Raw genomic sequence first — 17,030 nt, 5'->3', positions numbered from 1 at the left:
TAGGGAAAATATGCATATAAATCAATATTCATTTTAAGAAACAAATAAGCTCCTGTTTACTCTAAACTGCTTAACTTATGCTGAATATGTTTAAGTTCTGATGAATTTTAAGCTTATGGTAGCTACTGCTGCTGCTGCTAAGTCGCTTCAGTCATGTCCGACTCTGTGCGACCCCATAGACAACAGCCCACCAGGCTCCCTGGTCCCTGGGGTTCTCCAGACAATAACACTGGAGTGGGTTACCATTTCCTTCTCCAATGCATGAAAGTGAAAAGTGAAAGTGAAGTCACTCAGTAGTGTCCGACTCTTTGCGACCCCATGAACTGCAGCACGCCAGGCCTCCCTGTCCATCACCAACTCCCGGAGTTCACTCATACTCACATCCGTCGAGTCGGTGATGCCATCCAGCCATCTCATCCTCTGTCGTCCCCTTCTCCTCCTGCCCCCAATCCCTCCCAGCATCAGACTCTTTTCCACTGAGTCAACTCTTTGCGTGAGGTGGCCAAAGTACTGGAATTTCAGCTATTTAGCATCATTCCTTCCAAAGAAATCCCAGGGCTGATCTCTTTTAGAATGGACTGGTTGGATCTCCTTGCAGTCCAAGGGACTCTCAAGAGTCTTCTCCAACACCACAGTTCAAAAGCATCAATTCTTTGGCGCTCAGCTTTCTTCACAGTCCAACTCTCACATCCATACATGACCACAGGAAAAACCATAGCCTTGACTAGACGGACCTTTATTGGCAAAGTAATGTCTCTGCTTTTGAATATGCTATCTAGGTTGGTCGTAACTTTCCTTCCAAGGAGTAAGCATCTTTTAATTCCATGGCTGCAGTCACCATCTGCAGTGATTTTGGAGCCCCCCAAAATAAAGTCTGACACTGTTTCCACTGTTTCCCCATCTATTTCCCATGAAGTGATGGGACCGGATGCCATGATCTTCGTTTTCTGAATGTTGAGCTTTAAGCCAACTTTTTCACTCTCCTCCTTCACTTTCATCAAGAGGCTTTTGAGTTCCTCTTCACTTTCTGCCATAAGGGTGGTGTCATCTGCAGATCTGAGGTTATTGATATTTCTCTTGGAAATCTTGATTCCAGCTTGTGCTTCTTCCAGCCCAGCATTTCTCATGATGTATTCTGCATATAAGTTAAATAAGCAGGGTGACAATATACAGCCTTGACGTACTCCTTTTCCTATTTGGAACCAGTCTGTTGTTCCATGTCCAGTTCTAATTGTTGCCTCCTGACCTGCATATAGGTTCCTCAAGAGGCAGGTCAGGTGGTCTGGTATTCCCATCTCTTAAAGAATTTTCCACAGTTTATTGTGATCCACACAGTCAAAGGCTTTGGCATAGTCAATAAAGCAGAAATAGATGTTTTTCTGGAACTCTCTTGCTTTTTCAATGATCCAGCGGATGTTGGCAATTTGATCTCTGGTTCCTCTGCCTTTTCTAAAACCTGCTTGAACATCAGGAAGTTCACGGTTCACATCTTGCTGAAGCCTGGCTTGGAGAATTTTGAAAATTACTTTACTAACGTGTGAGATGAGTGCAATTGTGTGGTAGTTTGAGCATTCTTTGGCATTGCCTTTATTTGGGATTGGAATGAAAACTGACCTTCTCCAGTCCTGTGGCCACCGCTGAGTTTCCCAAATTTGCTGGCATATTGAGTGCAGCACCTTCACAGCATCATCTGTCAGGACTTGAAAGAGCTCAACTGGAATTCCATCACCTCCACTAGCTTTGTTCGTAGTGATGCTTTCTAAGGCCCACTTGACTTCACATTCCAGAATGTCTGGCTCTAGGTCAGTGATCACACCATCGTGATTATCTGGGTTATGAAGATCTTTTTTGTACAGTTCTTCTGTGTGTTCTTGCCACCTCTTCTTAATATCTTCTGCTTCTGTTAGGTCCATACCATTGCTGTCCTTTATCGAGCCCATCTTTGCATGAAATGTTCCCTTGGTATCTCTAATTTTCTTGAAGAGATCTCTAGTCTTTCCCATTCTGTTGTTTTCCTCTATTTCTTTGCATTGATCGCTGAGGAAGGCTTTCTTTATCTCTTCTTGCTATTCTTTGGAACTCTGCATTCAAATGCTTATATCTTTCCTTTTCTCCTTTGCTTTTCACTTCTGTTCTTTTCATAGCTATTCGTAAGGCCTCCCCAGACAGCCATTTTGCTTTTTTGCATTTCTTTTCCATGGGGATGGTCTTGATCCCTGTCTCCTGTACAATGTCATGAACCTCAGTCCATAGTTCATCAGGCAGTCTATCTATCAGATCTAGTCTCTTAAATCTATTTCTCACTTTCACTGTATAATCAGAAGGGATTTGATTTAGGTCATACCTGAATGGTCTAGTGGTTTTCCCTACTTTCTTCAATTTAAGTCTGAATTTGGCAATAAGGAGTTCATGATCTGAGGCACAGTCAGCTCCCGGTCTTGTTTTTGCTGACTCTATAGAGCTTCTCCATCTTTGGCTGCAAGGAATATAATCAATCTGATTTCGGTGTTGACCATCTGGTGATGTCCATGTGTAGAGTCTTCTCTTGTGTTGTTGGAAGAGGGTGTTTGCATGACCAGTGTGTTCTCCTGGCAAAACTCTATTGGCCTTTGTCCTGCTTCATTCCATATTCCAAGACCAAATTTGCCTGTTACCCCAGGTGTTTCTTGACTTCCTACTTTTGCATTCCAGTCCCCTATAATGAAAAGGACATCTTTTTTGAGTGTTAGTTCTAAAAGGTCTTGTAGGTCTTCATAGAACCATTCAACTTCAGCTTCTTCAGTGTTACTGGTTGGGGCATAGACTTGGATTACTGTGATATTGAATGGTTTGCCTTGGAAACGAACAGAGATCATTCTGTCGTTTCTGAGACTGCATCCAAGTGCTGCATTTTGGACTCTTTTGTTGACCATGATGGCTACTCCATTTCTTCTAAGGGATTCCTGCCCATAGTAGTAGATATAATGGTCATCTGAGTTAAATTCACCCATTCCAGTCCATTTGAGTTCGCTGATTGCTAGAATGTCGACGTTCACTCTTGCCATCTCCTGTTTGACAACTTCCAATTTGCCTTGATTCATGGACCTAACATTCCAGGTTCCTATGCAATATTGCTCTTTACAGCACTGGACCTTGCTTCTATCACCAGTCACATCCACAACTGGGTATTGTTTTTGCTTTGGCTCCATCCCTTCATTCTTTCTGGAGTTATTTCTCCACTGATCTCCAGTAGCATATTGGGGACCTACCGACCTGGGGAGTTCCTCTTTCAGTATCCTATCATTTTGCCTTTTCATACTGTTCATGGGGTTCTCAAGGTCAGAATACTGAAGTGGTTTGCCATTCCCTTCTCCATTGGACCACATTCTGTCAGACCTCTCCACCATGACCCGCCGGTCTTGGGTGGCCCCACAGGGTAAGGCTTAGTTTCATTGAGTTAGACAAGGCTGTGGTCCGTGTGATTAGATTGACTAGTTTTCTGTGATTATGGTTTCAGTGTGTCTGCCCTCTGATGCCCTCTTGCAATACCTACTGTCTTACTTGGGTTTCTGTTACCTTGGACTTGGGGTATCTCTTCATGGCTGTTCCAGCAAAGCACAGACGCTGCTCCTTACCTTGGATGAGGGGTATCTCCTCACCACCGCCCCTCCTAACCTTGAACATGGAGTAGCTTCTCTAGGCCCTCCTGCGCCCGCGCAGCCACCACTCCTTGGGTGTGGGGTATTAGCCAATTTTATTTAATTTGTTCTTTCCTATACATCTACCCATCCATTCCTCATTAATTTGCTCCTTTGTGCATTCATTTTCCACTGACTGTATATGGTATCCATTTTTGTGCCAGGTATTGTTTTAAGTACTTTACATAAATTAGCATATTTAATTTTCATAATGATGCTAAGTGATAAGAGCTTAAATTGAACCACATTAAATTATTTCTATGTAATCAGCTTTTGACCAACAAAGATGGCACTTTCATACAGTTCCATTTAATATTATTCCTATCTTATAGATGGTGAAATTGAGGCACAGAAAGGAATTAACTTGCCTAAAGTCACATAGCTATTAAGCAACAGAGCAGCACTCAAATCCAGGGAGTTTGGCTCTAAAATCTATGCTTCTAACTACTATTCTGTGCTGCCTCTTGAATTCAACTAAATCCAGTTGAATTAGTTGATATTGAAACATTGGCTATTTATGGGTGCAGAAAATCCCCACAGCACATCTCAGCTTCTTAGCATTTGTGAAGTATCTGATACAGTCTGGAATCCATTATACTTTCTCTATCCATACACCTTATCTTACAAGATCTGCTTGTAGTGGAGGCACAAAAGGAGTTTCTTGTGACTTTGTAGGGATCTGAAAGTGACGGTTCATGAGAAGAATGGCAGGTTTTAAATGGAATATGAATTGTGAAGTACCCTCTAGAAAGAATGAAAGGATTTCATGAAAGTTATGTATGGTTTTCAGGCTTAAATTCTTAAATGCTTGTCTTTAACACAATAGACCTGGTAGAGGAATGTTCACCATGGATATCTAAGCTCCTTTTATATATAAATAAAACTGACTCACTGGGGATAATATTCTATCTGGGAGATCATAAAAATGCACTTTCTACGGAACGTTGCATTTCTTCACAGAGATGGATAACAACAGAAAACAGAAAAACGTTACCCATAGTGACTGAGAATTATCATGAGTAAGACTTAAATGGCTGGTGTCCATGGATCAAGTAAGGAAGAGCAGTTTCTCTTTCTCTTTTTCTCTGAAATGCTTCTCTAATATGAAGTGGCACTGGATTGTGTGTGTGTGTAAATGCAGGTTACTTTTTGTGCGTTCATATGTAAATGAGCTTGCTTTCCAGGCCCCCTGGACTAATGAGAACTGTTTGAGTTCCAAGCATAGGAACATGTTACTGGAATTAAAGATCAAAAAGTGAATGGGGCCCACAGAAGGGAAGTCATAGTTTAGAGCTGGAGCATTTACAATATAAAAGGGACCTGTGTTCCCCTTACTGCCTGGAGAAGGCCCAGAGTCCTAGAGGATGAGTACTAGGGTTGGCTGGCGGAAGAATTCTCTCTTTTGGAACTGATGCCTTCTTCTGCCCAGTTTGCTCTGTTGCTTAAAGCTGACATGCTGAGCGGAAGCCAAGAACGGGCTGTTGAATTTGGGACTGTGCCCTTGGGAAAGAGGATGAAAGGGCATCAGGGATCTTTAGGACATGGATGTGGGGCTAGAGAGGGATTTTGAATCCAGAGAACTATAAGATCAGTAGCCTATTATAAACTCTGTTTCAGAAATAATCTCATAACTTTTTTAATCTTGGGAAGACTGTCCAAATCCATTTGAAAAATCTCATGTTTCTAATTAGCTAGTAGAATCTTTTTTTTTTTTTTGAATCAGGGCATTTGGAAGATTCATCCCATTGTCAGCCCATTAACATTTGCTTGCGGGCAGAGTCTGAACTTTATCTGACCTCAGTGTTGCCAGTGATGGGACTCAAGTCTCCCTCTGCTCGTGATTCATGTGCTTGGAGAAAGAAGCTCTACGACCTCTCTGAATCCAAATCCCAGCTGTCTTTGGCCATCATGTCTTCGTCATGTGTGCCTTTCAGGGTAGTCAGTGAATCTTCGTCATTCCCCACCCACATCTAATCAGTTTCCAAGCCAGTTCATATCACATTGCCCCTCCAGTCCCTTCCCTCCCTGTCACTATCAGTGTCCGCGATCCCTCCTGCACAGGTTCATGCCCTGGCCTCCCAGCAGGCCTTCATTCCTCTGGTGGTAGCAAACTGTCACTCCTGTCCATTCTTTGCCTGCAGAGAGTGTCCGACTCTTTGTGACCCCATGGACTGTAGTCCACCAGGCTACTCTGTCCATGGAATTTCCCAAGTAAGAATACCGGAGTGGGTTGCCATTTCCTTCTCCAGGGGATCTTCCTGACCCAGAGATAGAACCCCTATCTTCTGTGTCTCCTGCACTGCAGGCAGATTCTTTACCTGCTGAGCCATCAGGGAAGCCCATTCTTTGCGTATTGCTATGTTAATATTCCGAAAGTAAAATTCAGAACCTCCAACCATCCTGCTCAAAAGCTTCCAGTGCCTCTCCAGAGTTTACCAGATGACAGATTCCTTGCTGTCATTCAGCATTCAATCCCTGACACCTACATTCAGAGCACCCTTTACTTTTCCGTCGTAGAACTGGTCATCAAAAAAGTGTATATTTATTTTGTGATTATTTGATTGTCAGTCTTCCCTTTAGACTGGAAAGTGGATGGGAGCAGCAGTCATGCCTGTTCTCATCACTGCACACCCAACCCCTTTGCCTGTTGATTGAATAAATTAACCTTTCCAGCCTTACCTCTTTCCTAAATGTGCCACATACTTTCTCACCTTTGAGCCTCTGCTCATATTATTCCATTAATGCCAGTTATTGAGGCAAGATAACATGGTTAAAAGCCTAGACTAAAATGCTACAGCCTGGGTTCAAATGTCCTCTCTGCCACTTCCTATTTGTATGATCCTGGGAAGTTTTCTTAGCTCCTGTGAATCTTGGTTTCCCAATTTATAAAATAAGGATCGCGCAGTACCCACCCCGTGGTGTTATATGAGAACCAAGTGAGCCTGTACGTAGATGAAAGACCTCAGAACGTGTCTGGTACTAGTCACGGTTGTTGGACCACGTGCCAGGCTCTTCATAGACCTGGCTCGAGTTCTCACAGCAGCCCTGCGGCAAAGGTGCTGGTGAGTCTATTTGAGGGATGAAGAGACAAAGACCAGAAAGGCTTACTTACCTGTATCTAGTAAGCAGCACAGCATAATTCTGGCCTCTCTTTACTCAGACCCACAGGGCTTTTGCTGCTTCTCCAGTCTGACGTTCTCTCACAGCATTTCCGCTGTCAGGAATGGCATCAGCCCTTCAAAGCACCTCTCACCTGACATCCAAGAGGGCTTTTCTGGTTCTCTTCCAGTCTGATATCTTCTTCTCCCATGGATGTTGTGTGTCTGGGTTAGTGTTAATAGTGGACTTAGAGCTCTAGCTTTGTGAGAACTAGGGTAGTCCTGCCCATGAGACTTAAAGAGTGCCTTTTTACTGAATTCCTATAGGTTTGCTATCTAACCATATCATTTTAGTTTTTCTTTTCTATGACTTAGTTCAAGGAGACCCCAAAAGCCTTTCTCCAGGTCATACCCAGAGATTAGTCCTAAAAAGCATTCCCTTCTGGTCCAAATATTTTCCCCTTCAATAAAATGGTCCCTGGCCATCAGCCTTAGCCTGGGCATGTGGAGTTTGAAGCTCTTCTGTTAATTTTTCTATTTTGCAATTTTACCATTGAATTATAGACCTATTAAAAGTATTAAAAAAAACTATATAAAAGAACTGTATAAAAAAAAGTCCATTTTTATGCACTCTTCTTCACTTTGGCCTAGGAAGATGTACAAGGTGGAGGGAATACATGTTCACTGGGAACTTACTATATACCATACTTAGTTGTGATAATACAAAGAAGGAACCTTGGACCTTATCTTCAAGGGTCTTCAAGAAGCATTTATTTGACTCTAGGCAGCAAGCGGGGAGCTGAGTGCTTTACTGCCATCACCAGACTCATTTCCTCTGGGAGGCTGGAGATGCTGACTGACCATGTTTATCATCCTGGATCTCTCTTCCCAGGTTTTCACACTCTGCACATGATCCTTGGCGTCCGCTGTCTGCCTTTGCATAACCTGTTGCATTACATTGATCATGGAGTATTACTTCTCACAGAATCAGCTGTCACAAGGCTCATGAAAGGTAAGGCCTCTGAGTTTGCCTTATCCCAGCCCCCAGCACCCCCAGGGCTGCCTTTGTGGGTGTGCGACTGTGTGGTCACTCCAGGCCCTGCCACACTCAGAAGGGCCCACACACAGTTTAATGTTCTGGCTTCAGTCTATAGCTGAAGATGGGCTCCATGATTCCACAGCTGGGCCTGCTGAGTGCAGTTCGTTTCCCATAATCACCCTTGGGCCAATGTGCCTTAGCCCTTCAAGGGCTTCTCAATCCACACACAACTATTAGACTCCTTTTCTGTACATGAGAGTACTTGAGGATAGGAGACTGAAGGCTTGTTTCTCAAGAAAAATCTCATAAAATGGCTTGCTTTCAGCTGATTAACTCTGTCCTCTCAAAGTAAGACTTGGAATGCAAGGAAAAATGAGAGATACAGTACCTATGGGAATTTGAACTTGAAAAAAGGTCTATAATATAATAACTATCAAATTATTTGACTGTTGTATTTTATAGATGAGTTTTGTTAATATATATTGAAGTATTTGCCATTCCTCAAGGTGCCTTCTGTTTTAAGTTAGCAAAATTGCTTTTGTGACTAGCAGCCTGTTTCAGAACCCTGTTCCATGATATATAGCAGCGGCTTCATTAAGAAATCCCTTTTTTATTCATAGAGACACAAACTAATATTTTCATAGCGTTGTTAGACTTATCTTGGAAAACAAGGTTGAGACATGTGTTATCAGGATGAAGCACTGAAATATTAACTTGCTCAGGTATTAAAACGGAGATTTCTGTTTTGTTTTGTTTTCTTTTTGTTTTGTTTTGTTTTGTTTGCCAATTTCTAACTTTCTTGTAGATCTGGACAATACAGAGAAAAATGAAAAACTAAAATTCAGCATCATTATGCGGCTTCCTCCGGTAAACCTGAAGTATACTTTATTTTCTAAGCCTTGGCATGTACTTTCTTCAATTTTTTCTCGCAAGAAGAGCATTTACTTGCTTTTGGGTTGAAGTCAATTGAATTTTTCACGCTGCAGCCTTTTCCAAGAAATCCCATCCATCCCCACCGCTCTGTCTGCTGCCCCCGCTGGGCCTACCGAGTACTTGCCCCTCTGGCTGTGTGTGTGCTTCTTGGCACAGACCACATAGAATGCTTAACCATTTTCTCCTCTTAGGAAACCACAGTAATATTTACATCTGTGAGTCTGAGGGGAGACAGAAGGGAAACACATGCTTTTGGCATTTAAACTGATAAATTTAAATACAGGTGAGGTCAGAAGGTTCTGGAACTGTATTTCCTCCCACTGTTGTTCCTGCCATGGCAGGAAAACATTCCCGGGTTGAAGGAAAGATGAGAAACATGAGCGAAAGGGTTAAACAGGCACTGCTTGTTTTTGTGGAGGATATTAGCTCTCTGAGTCAGAAATGCTGTGAAATTAAGAAATCCCACTGCAAGGTCTTCAGAGCCTCTAACTCTGTGGACTTCCTGGCCCCGAGAGCCTTGGCCAGCTCTGTGCTGTTTACATACCTTAAACACTCATATCTCTAGCATGATCCTCCCACCAAGGGGTGTCTGATGCCTTTCGGGACCTCATCATCTTGCTTTGTAACGTCTTCCCACCTTCACAGGCTTACCGAAGCAAAGGCAAGAATAGAAAACAAAGCATATTTTCCATGGCTAGATCTCTCTGGGGAATATCTCTGAACATTTAGTTTGGTTTCTGAACATGTTTTTTTTTCCCCCTTATACTCTTAGGGAATTGAAATTTTGGGGCAAGACATTTTCAGAGTACATGCCTATAACCTTTAGCTTCATATTAAAATATCACTTAGGGTTGGCATGCACATACTCAGTTTTGAAGAGTAACAGATGAACTCCATTTAAAAAAAAAAAAGAGTTCGGCAACATCAGTGCACAAATTGCTTTCCACAGAGTTGCGTTTAAGGGAGTATTTATTCAAAATTCAGAAGCATACCTCATAGGAAATGGCCTTTCTCCAAGATCATTAACTATAAAGATGACATCTTTTAGACTAACTAGCTGGAATACAGCTTGTAAAATTATGAATAGATATAAGATAAATTTATTTATTGCTGAGAGCTATAGGTTCCTCTCTCTCTTTTTCCATATTTTTAATTACTGACTTAAATTTTTTTAGTGTGGAAGGTACAGAGATTCCTATATACCCCCTGTCCCCACACATGCACGACCTCTCTCATTATCAACAGCCCCCACCAGAATGGTCCATCTTCTACAATGGATGAACCCACACTAACACATCATAATCATCGAAGTCCATAGATAACATCAGGGTTCATGCTTGGTGTTGGTCATTCTGTGAGTTTGGACAAATGTATAAGGAGATATCTCTCATTGTAGTATATACAGAGTATTTTCACTGCCCTAAAAATCCTCCTCTACATATTTTTTTAATTTGCAAAAATAGCTTACAGGTCAGAAGATCTGTCGACTTTGGGATCATCCTGTTAGTTCTAATATAATTTCCCGGAACCATGTAAAGCGACTGCTTCAGAACTACAACAAACAGGTGAGTCTGTGTGGAGCGGAGCCCTGCTATATGTTTTTTTGGAGCTTCTTTGTCCATTTTATGAATGGCCTTTCTTGGTGCTGAAGTATGGACAGCAATTTATAGTTCTTACCACTTTAAGTTCATGCTTTTTTGGAGAATCAACTGATTTTACAGCTGTTTCCCTTTTAGCCCTGGAGTTCTGTAATGGACAAGTCGTCATTCAGTGTAGAATTTCTGCCTCTGAACTACTTCATTCACATCCTGACAGACATCGAGTCCTCCAATCCAGGTAAGTCACTCCTCTGTTTCTCAGAATTTGCCTGTTTTCCCTTGATACATCCATCAGTCTCTATTTACTTCTGTGTACCCTTTTCTTGCCAAAATGTCCCTTACTGGTAAGTAGGATCTTACTGCATTTGGTTTTAATTAGCAATATACAGTTTACTACCTGTAAATTACCAAGAAATTACTACAGAAATTACCAAGGGAATAACCACCTTTCAGGTTTTAAAAAAATTAAGAGTTATAACCCATTTGGTTTGTGTGAATGGCCTTTCTTGGTGCTGAAGATTAATAAATTTTAACAACACATTCTCAGAATAATACGTTTTACTAGGATATAAAATAACTATGATTTCAGTGAGTTGTAGGCACCATATTATAAATGTTCTATGACCTCATAGTAACTCTTTTCTCTGTTTTTTCTTTCAGCTCTGTATGCTTTTGAAGGACATGACAATGTGGATGCAAAATTTGTAGAGGAAGCAGCTCTGAAACACACCGCAATGCTTTTAGGATTATAAAGAGAAAATACAGTTATATCTGCTTCCAATATTTTAATCTTGCTTATTAGCTCCATTCTCATTGAGAATTCTTTAGCGATATTTTATATTGGTAACCAAAGTCAGAGCACCTTGTTGAGCCCTCTGAAGGTCAGTTTAATAATACTTTGTTCAGCTAGAACTAAACCATTGTGCTTTATCCCATTTTGAACAGCAGATGAACAGTCAAGTGTAGAGAAATGACAACCTGTCCAAGGAGGTATGCAATGGTGTAAGTTCTTCCAAGTGACTGATCTTCCTAGTACTCTCATAGGCCAAAAGTTAGCTTCTGTTATACTCTGAAATAAAATATGCTTCAAAAATGTAGGAACAGTGCTTAGAAAAACAAAAATTAGATGTGTCATTGAGTATGTGACAAGCAGAAAAATTAAAAGTTGCAGAAAAACTCTATTGGAAAGAGGATACTTTTTTAAAAAACTAAATTTAAACAAAGTGAGATATATTAATTCCAGTACAGAATAATTTGTAGAATACAACAATTTGAACATACATAGAGTAGGATTTGTCTTTGTGAAGGTTCAGATGAAACTGTATTTAATATTGTAAAGAGTTTTTTTTTATATTTATAGAAGTTTGATTTAGCCATACCTCATCATTTTAAAAGGAGAAGGCGATGGCACCCCACTCCAGTACTCTTGCCTGGAAAATCCCATGGACGGAGGAGCCTGGGGTTGCTAAGAGTCTGGCACGACTGAGCGACTTCACTTTCACTTTTCACTTTCATGCATTGGAGAAGGAAATGGCAACCCACTCCAGAATTCTTGCCTGGAGAATCCCAGGGACAGAGGAGCCTAGTGGGCTGCTGTCTATTGGGTTGCACAGAGTCGGACACGACTGAAGTGACTTAGCAGCAGCAGCAGCAGCATCGTTTAAAAAAAACACTGAAAGTTTTAGCCTGCCTCCTTTGTTCTTTGAACTTTGCCTTTGCATTCCTGTCAAGAATCATGAGTCCATGAACATGTTCCCCAAACCCCATGAAGCCTAATGAGTTCTCCCACTTTTCTTTTTTTCCCCTTTCTCTTCTGCAGTGACATTCTGACCATAATATAGCTGCTTCCTGTAAAAAAGCCCATGGCCCTTTTTTTGTTCCCTCAGTGAACTTGTAAAATTTTAATGATTACAAACATCACTAGCTGGTATAATAATTAAGCTTTTCTAAAATCATCATTGTATTCTAAAAATTATCCTTTCCTACAGAATTTCCCGTTTTGGTTAAATCTTTCACGGTCACTGAGGCTCAAAATCTTGGAGCCATATCAGCGAGGCGGTGCTGATTTTTCCTCCTGATAAGGTCACTATTTTTCATTCCCTACACTTTCCCTTTCTCACCAGGTTTGTTTCTGTTGCTTTCTGGTCTAATTCATCTGACGCATATTTGAGATAAACACTGCTGCTGCTAAGTCGCTTCAGTCGTGTCCGACTCTGTGCGACCCCATAGACGGCAGCCCACCAGGCTCCTCTGTCCCTGGGATTCTCCAGGCAAGAACACTGGAGTGGGTTGCCATTTCCTTCTCCAATGCAGGAAAGTGAAGAGTGAAAGTGAAGTCGCCCAGTCGTGCCCGACTCTTAGTGACCCCATGAACTGGAGCCTACCAGGCTCCTCCATCCATGGGATTTTCCAGGCAAGAGTACTGGAGTGGGGTGCCATTGCCTTCTCCAGAGATAAACACTAGTTTGATCCTATCACCACTTTCCTCATAATCCTTCAAGCACTTGGCATTTACTACAGGGTAAATTCCAAACTCCTTGACATGTAAGACCTCCAACATCCTGGCCTCATACACTTCCCTAGTACTAGTGTCCCTTCATACCACGCTGGCTTACTGGGCCTGGAGCACGGCTTTTGTCTTCTTACTTCCAAGTCTTGCTCAGGTTATTTCCCCACCTGGAATTCCCCTCCACTTATTAAAATCTTATTTATGCTTAAGGGCCAGATAAAAAGTTGCATCTGAGTGATCGATCCCTGGCCACTCCAGTGCACAGTGGTATCTCACTCTCCAGACCTGTAGCATTGTTGTAATATTTAAGCATTCAAACCTTTCTGATTTTTACAAATTATTTTTCCTTTTGATATTGTTAAACCTCTTATGTGTTTGTTTTTTGAATCCCTAATTACTGATCCTACAGCACAGCAGCTATGTGTAAGTATGCAGTATTTTCTGGCATTAACCACAGCTTATACAGCATCACTTATAGGCACTCCCAAGGAATTGCTCTTTAATGATTTCACAAAGCAGTCAGGTAGGTTCAGGACTCCTAGACTGAGGAGGAGATTCAGTCTCAATGTAGATCCAGTCTATCAGGTGGGGGCTTGGCACAGATTTTGTTTGATTTAGCAAAACAAACAAATGTGATATTTCTCACTCCCAGAGTAGAGAAATTAAATTCGTAACTGATATAAATATGAAATGACAGTAGTTTGAGCATATTAACGAGTGGAAAAACCACAGGCTTCAAATCTACTTGTGTATTTTTATATGAGAAAGTAAACAGAATCATGAAAGTATATTTGGGTGCAATACAATATAGAGTAATGAAATAAGTGAAACTGGCCTCAGTTCCAACTCTTTCACATGCAGAGTTATAAATATTTTCATTGAAATTTTGAAAGATCTGGCATCAGAAGAAAGTAATCACAAGTATATTTGCCTAAAATGTTGTGGAGAATCTAGTTTTAAGAAAGGTAAAATACGGCATGAATGTTTTGCACAAAAGGATTCTTTATTTGTAAACAGAATCACTTATAATGTCACTTTAAAAAAGTCAAGGTCCCTTACTGCTTTTCAGTTTAGATTTATCAACATCAACTTCCAATATAGCTATTTACTTAACAAAATGAGTTATGCCCCTGTGATACTTGGGATATTTTTCTTTTAAACCATTTTTTCTTTCTCTTTAAAATGAGTATATTGAGCAGGATCTCCTTTTCTTGCTGTAATAAAGACCACTGCCAATTTCTGTACTTTGTTGAAAAGGTATTTATTTTTATTGCATTTGTATAACACTCAGACTACTATATATTTCTGGAATGTAATCAAGAGATGGAGTGAAAAAGAAAAATCGATGACTATGAATGGAAGGAAGTATATGTTGTCGTCTGTTGGGTAATTGTGGATACTGTGTGTGTTTGTAATTTAGGGCTGTTTGCTGACATTTTCCAGCTGTGGATGTGAAGAAGCCTGGTTGAAGTATCTCCTTCAGAAGCCTGGGTTGGTTCACATGTTCAGATTTCAATTGGCTTTATAACGGGTTTCCTTATGTGTCTTATGTTAGCCCCAGGTTCACTGGGTTTGAAAGGAGCCAGAGCGCCATACGGTTTTGGCAGAGGAAGAGTGGCCTCTGCCTCTGGGATGTAGGCATTTGGACGTTGCTCCGCAGTTGTGTAAACACCATTGGGCAGCTGGCGAGTTTCAGCTTCCAAGAACTCCTGCAAAGAATGATTTATCCTTTTCAGTTTTTGAAAACAGTGGTTAAGTCACTTCATCCCCAGGGCCCATCAGACACAGCTGGGTCTGAGCACCCGTTGGCTATGCTGGCCAATATTCCAAGGGACAAAAGGGTGTGAGGGTAGAGTCACCAAACACACACACCCCCACACACATTTCCTCTCACTAGAATGAGCCATGTTGCTCAAGCATCACTCTGTTCCTGGGGTATAGGGTCTACCATAAACTGGTTGATAGGGCCTAAAGTCACCATGTTCCAAACTTAGTATCTTACATTAAGCACTGGTTATTTCCATGTCTGTGACAAAGGCAGGATAATCTATTTCCTTTGGTAGGTCATTGGTGAGCAAATGGTACAAAGGAAGAGTAAAATAGAATTAGAGGAAAGTGGTCAGCAGCTTGCTTTGAGCCTCAAGATTCTGCCTGTGTTTCTGGACAACAGGAATCTCTTATAGCATTAAAAAGAACTTGGGGGAGGGGGGGTTGGGAAATGGAGACAGGTAAATGACAGCTGGGACACCACAGGTGAAAATCTGAATGTCTTCAAAAATACGATCCTAGGCAGTGAGTGTGAGAATGATAAGTCAGACCCTATTTTCAAGAATTCTTAGTATGTGTTTGGAATACACTTTTTTCTTGGCTTAGAGAGTGAATAGTGATCTTCTGGGGATGTCTGCCCCATAGTCAAGAGTAAGTTGTAGGTCTCTTTTGAAAGAGATGCCTAATTCCACTCTAAGATTATTGAAAAATCATGGGAGTAGGAAAAAGAACTGGACACACAGCTCCTAAGTGGGGTCAGTGATAGAGTTAGGTCACTGGTGGGAGAAGAAGGGTGGCGCTGGAGTCATCGCTTTTGCACCAAATGTAGAGTCTTCAGAAACCTGTGATGAGCTTATGCTTGAGGCCTCACAATATGCTGTGGTGGCCACAGCAGATGGACATCGAAGAGTAAGGTATGGTCTGAGCAAGGCTGCAAAGACAGAGACTAGAGATCTAAGATAAAACCAATGCCAGCATGGACATTGCCATGCTAGTGGGAGGCCCTGGCGTGGGACTTGGTGCTTGCCAAATGTTCTCCAGGGAATATTCTGACGCTTTGCACTGTTGTACTTTTGACTACCTACGTAATAGCTTAAAAAGAGCAAAACTTCTCTCTAATGAGTTGTTGGGACTCTGTGTGCTGTGGAATAGAAAAATTTCATGTATTTTGGGAGATTGACAACCTCTGAAACAGCCCTTCCTGGCACACTTTACAAATGCAATGTAGAAAATAAAGAAGCCATAGCTTACCCGAGACTTTTCAGCAATGGCCATGGCATACATTTCTTCATCTCGAAGTACTTTCAACCATTCTCTCTCAATCTCTTTATTGAGGGGAAGACCCTTTTCCATCCTGGAATTGCAAGTGAAGATGAACTCTTCCTTCTCCTTGACTTCCTTTTGGAGTTCAATGGCCATAGCTTGTTTCATGGACAGCTCAGCAACAAGAGCCATCATTTTTTCAGTAGCATCTTTTATCTTTTTCTGGTAGCCATTCATCTAGGATTAAAAAGCTCAAGGCTTAGCCTATGTACACACTCCATGAAGACAGGCTACTGGCTGTCTGTGATAGTGGGTGGCATTCTTGCCTGAAGAAGGGAGAGGTTAAGTGGGAATTCACAGAGACTAAGCACTGGAGAAGACCTCAGAGATTCAGCCCAACACTCTGGCTGTGAAATAAGGACAAGGAGGAGGGAAAAGAAAGAGATCTGTTCATCTAGTCAATGGATTTCCAGGTGGGTAGAATTGAGGGGAATAGTTTAGTGTCTCCATATTTAAGAGGTGGTAAGAACAAGGGAAAGGACATTCTTGATGTCTAAGTTTTGACCTGATTTTGCCTTCTTACTAGTTTGCTACTTATCCGGGGGGAGAATCTGATAAAATGGAACAGTATTAGTTACAGTGTATTAACACTGGCTTAAAAAAGATAATCAGCATCTGTGATGATTTTTAATAGAAGCTATTACCCTTCAACATGTGTGTTTTATTGATGCATCATTATGAGGTCATCATTACGAGGTCATAAGCAAGCATGAGCTGAACTGGACCATCTGGACAGTAATTTGAAGTGTAATATCCCTAGTTGTATGTGTTTACATACATGTCCTTACCTTTTCATATAAGCTATTTATCATTGAATTAAAGAATCAAAGAATTAAAAGATAAGAATAAGTGGAAATTTTGATTTTAAAGGACAGAAAAGAAGTAAAAGTTGGAATTGGTGGTTCCTATAAGCTTTCTGGCCCACTGCATGGCCTTTCAGTGTGGCCTTAGCCCTGGTGGGGCAGTAAGAGATGACTCCCTCCACCCGCAAGCACTCACTGTTGTATTACTTTGCCTTAGTATTTCTTCATATCCTTTCACTACTGACATCAGAGTATAAATGTATTTGGGTATAGCCTGTCATCC

General features: G+C 41.3%; 2 protein-coding genes across 2 annotated transcripts in view; one reads left to right on the top strand and one right to left on the bottom strand.

Moving 5' to 3' along the window:
* GSAP (gamma-secretase activating protein) overlaps positions 1-12,310 on the top strand; it is a 99,671-nt gene extending 87,361 nt beyond the window's left edge. Inside the window, exons 27-31 of the mRNA XM_070369669.1 lie at positions 7,668-7,787; positions 8,620-8,681; positions 10,211-10,312; positions 10,484-10,583; positions 11,006-12,310. Of these exons, the coding sequence (XP_070225770.1) occupies positions 7,668-7,787; positions 8,620-8,681; positions 10,211-10,312; positions 10,484-10,583; positions 11,006-11,097 (476 nt within the window). The 3' untranslated portion in view covers positions 11,098-12,310. The remainder of the gene's footprint in view (positions 1-7,667; positions 7,788-8,619; positions 8,682-10,210; positions 10,313-10,483; positions 10,584-11,005) is intronic.
* A 2,026-nt stretch (positions 12,311-14,336) lies between these two features.
* Positions 14,337-17,030, bottom strand: part of CCDC146 (coiled-coil domain containing 146) — a 139,275-nt gene continuing 136,581 nt past the window's right edge. The window contains exons 18-19 of the mRNA XM_005895256.2: positions 15,873-16,121; positions 14,337-14,563 (exon numbers count right to left, since the gene is read on the bottom strand). Of these exons, the coding sequence (XP_005895318.1) occupies positions 14,360-14,563; positions 15,873-16,121 (453 nt within the window). The 3' untranslated portion in view covers positions 14,337-14,359. The remainder of the gene's footprint in view (positions 14,564-15,872; positions 16,122-17,030) is intronic.

The sequence above is a fragment of the Bos mutus genome, chromosome 4 (assembly GCF_027580195.1).
Source record: "Bos mutus isolate GX-2022 chromosome 4, NWIPB_WYAK_1.1, whole genome shotgun sequence".
NCBI classification, from domain to species: domain Eukaryota; kingdom Metazoa; phylum Chordata; class Mammalia; order Artiodactyla; family Bovidae; genus Bos; species Bos mutus.
This window is presented reverse-complemented; position numbering and strand designations above follow the sequence as displayed.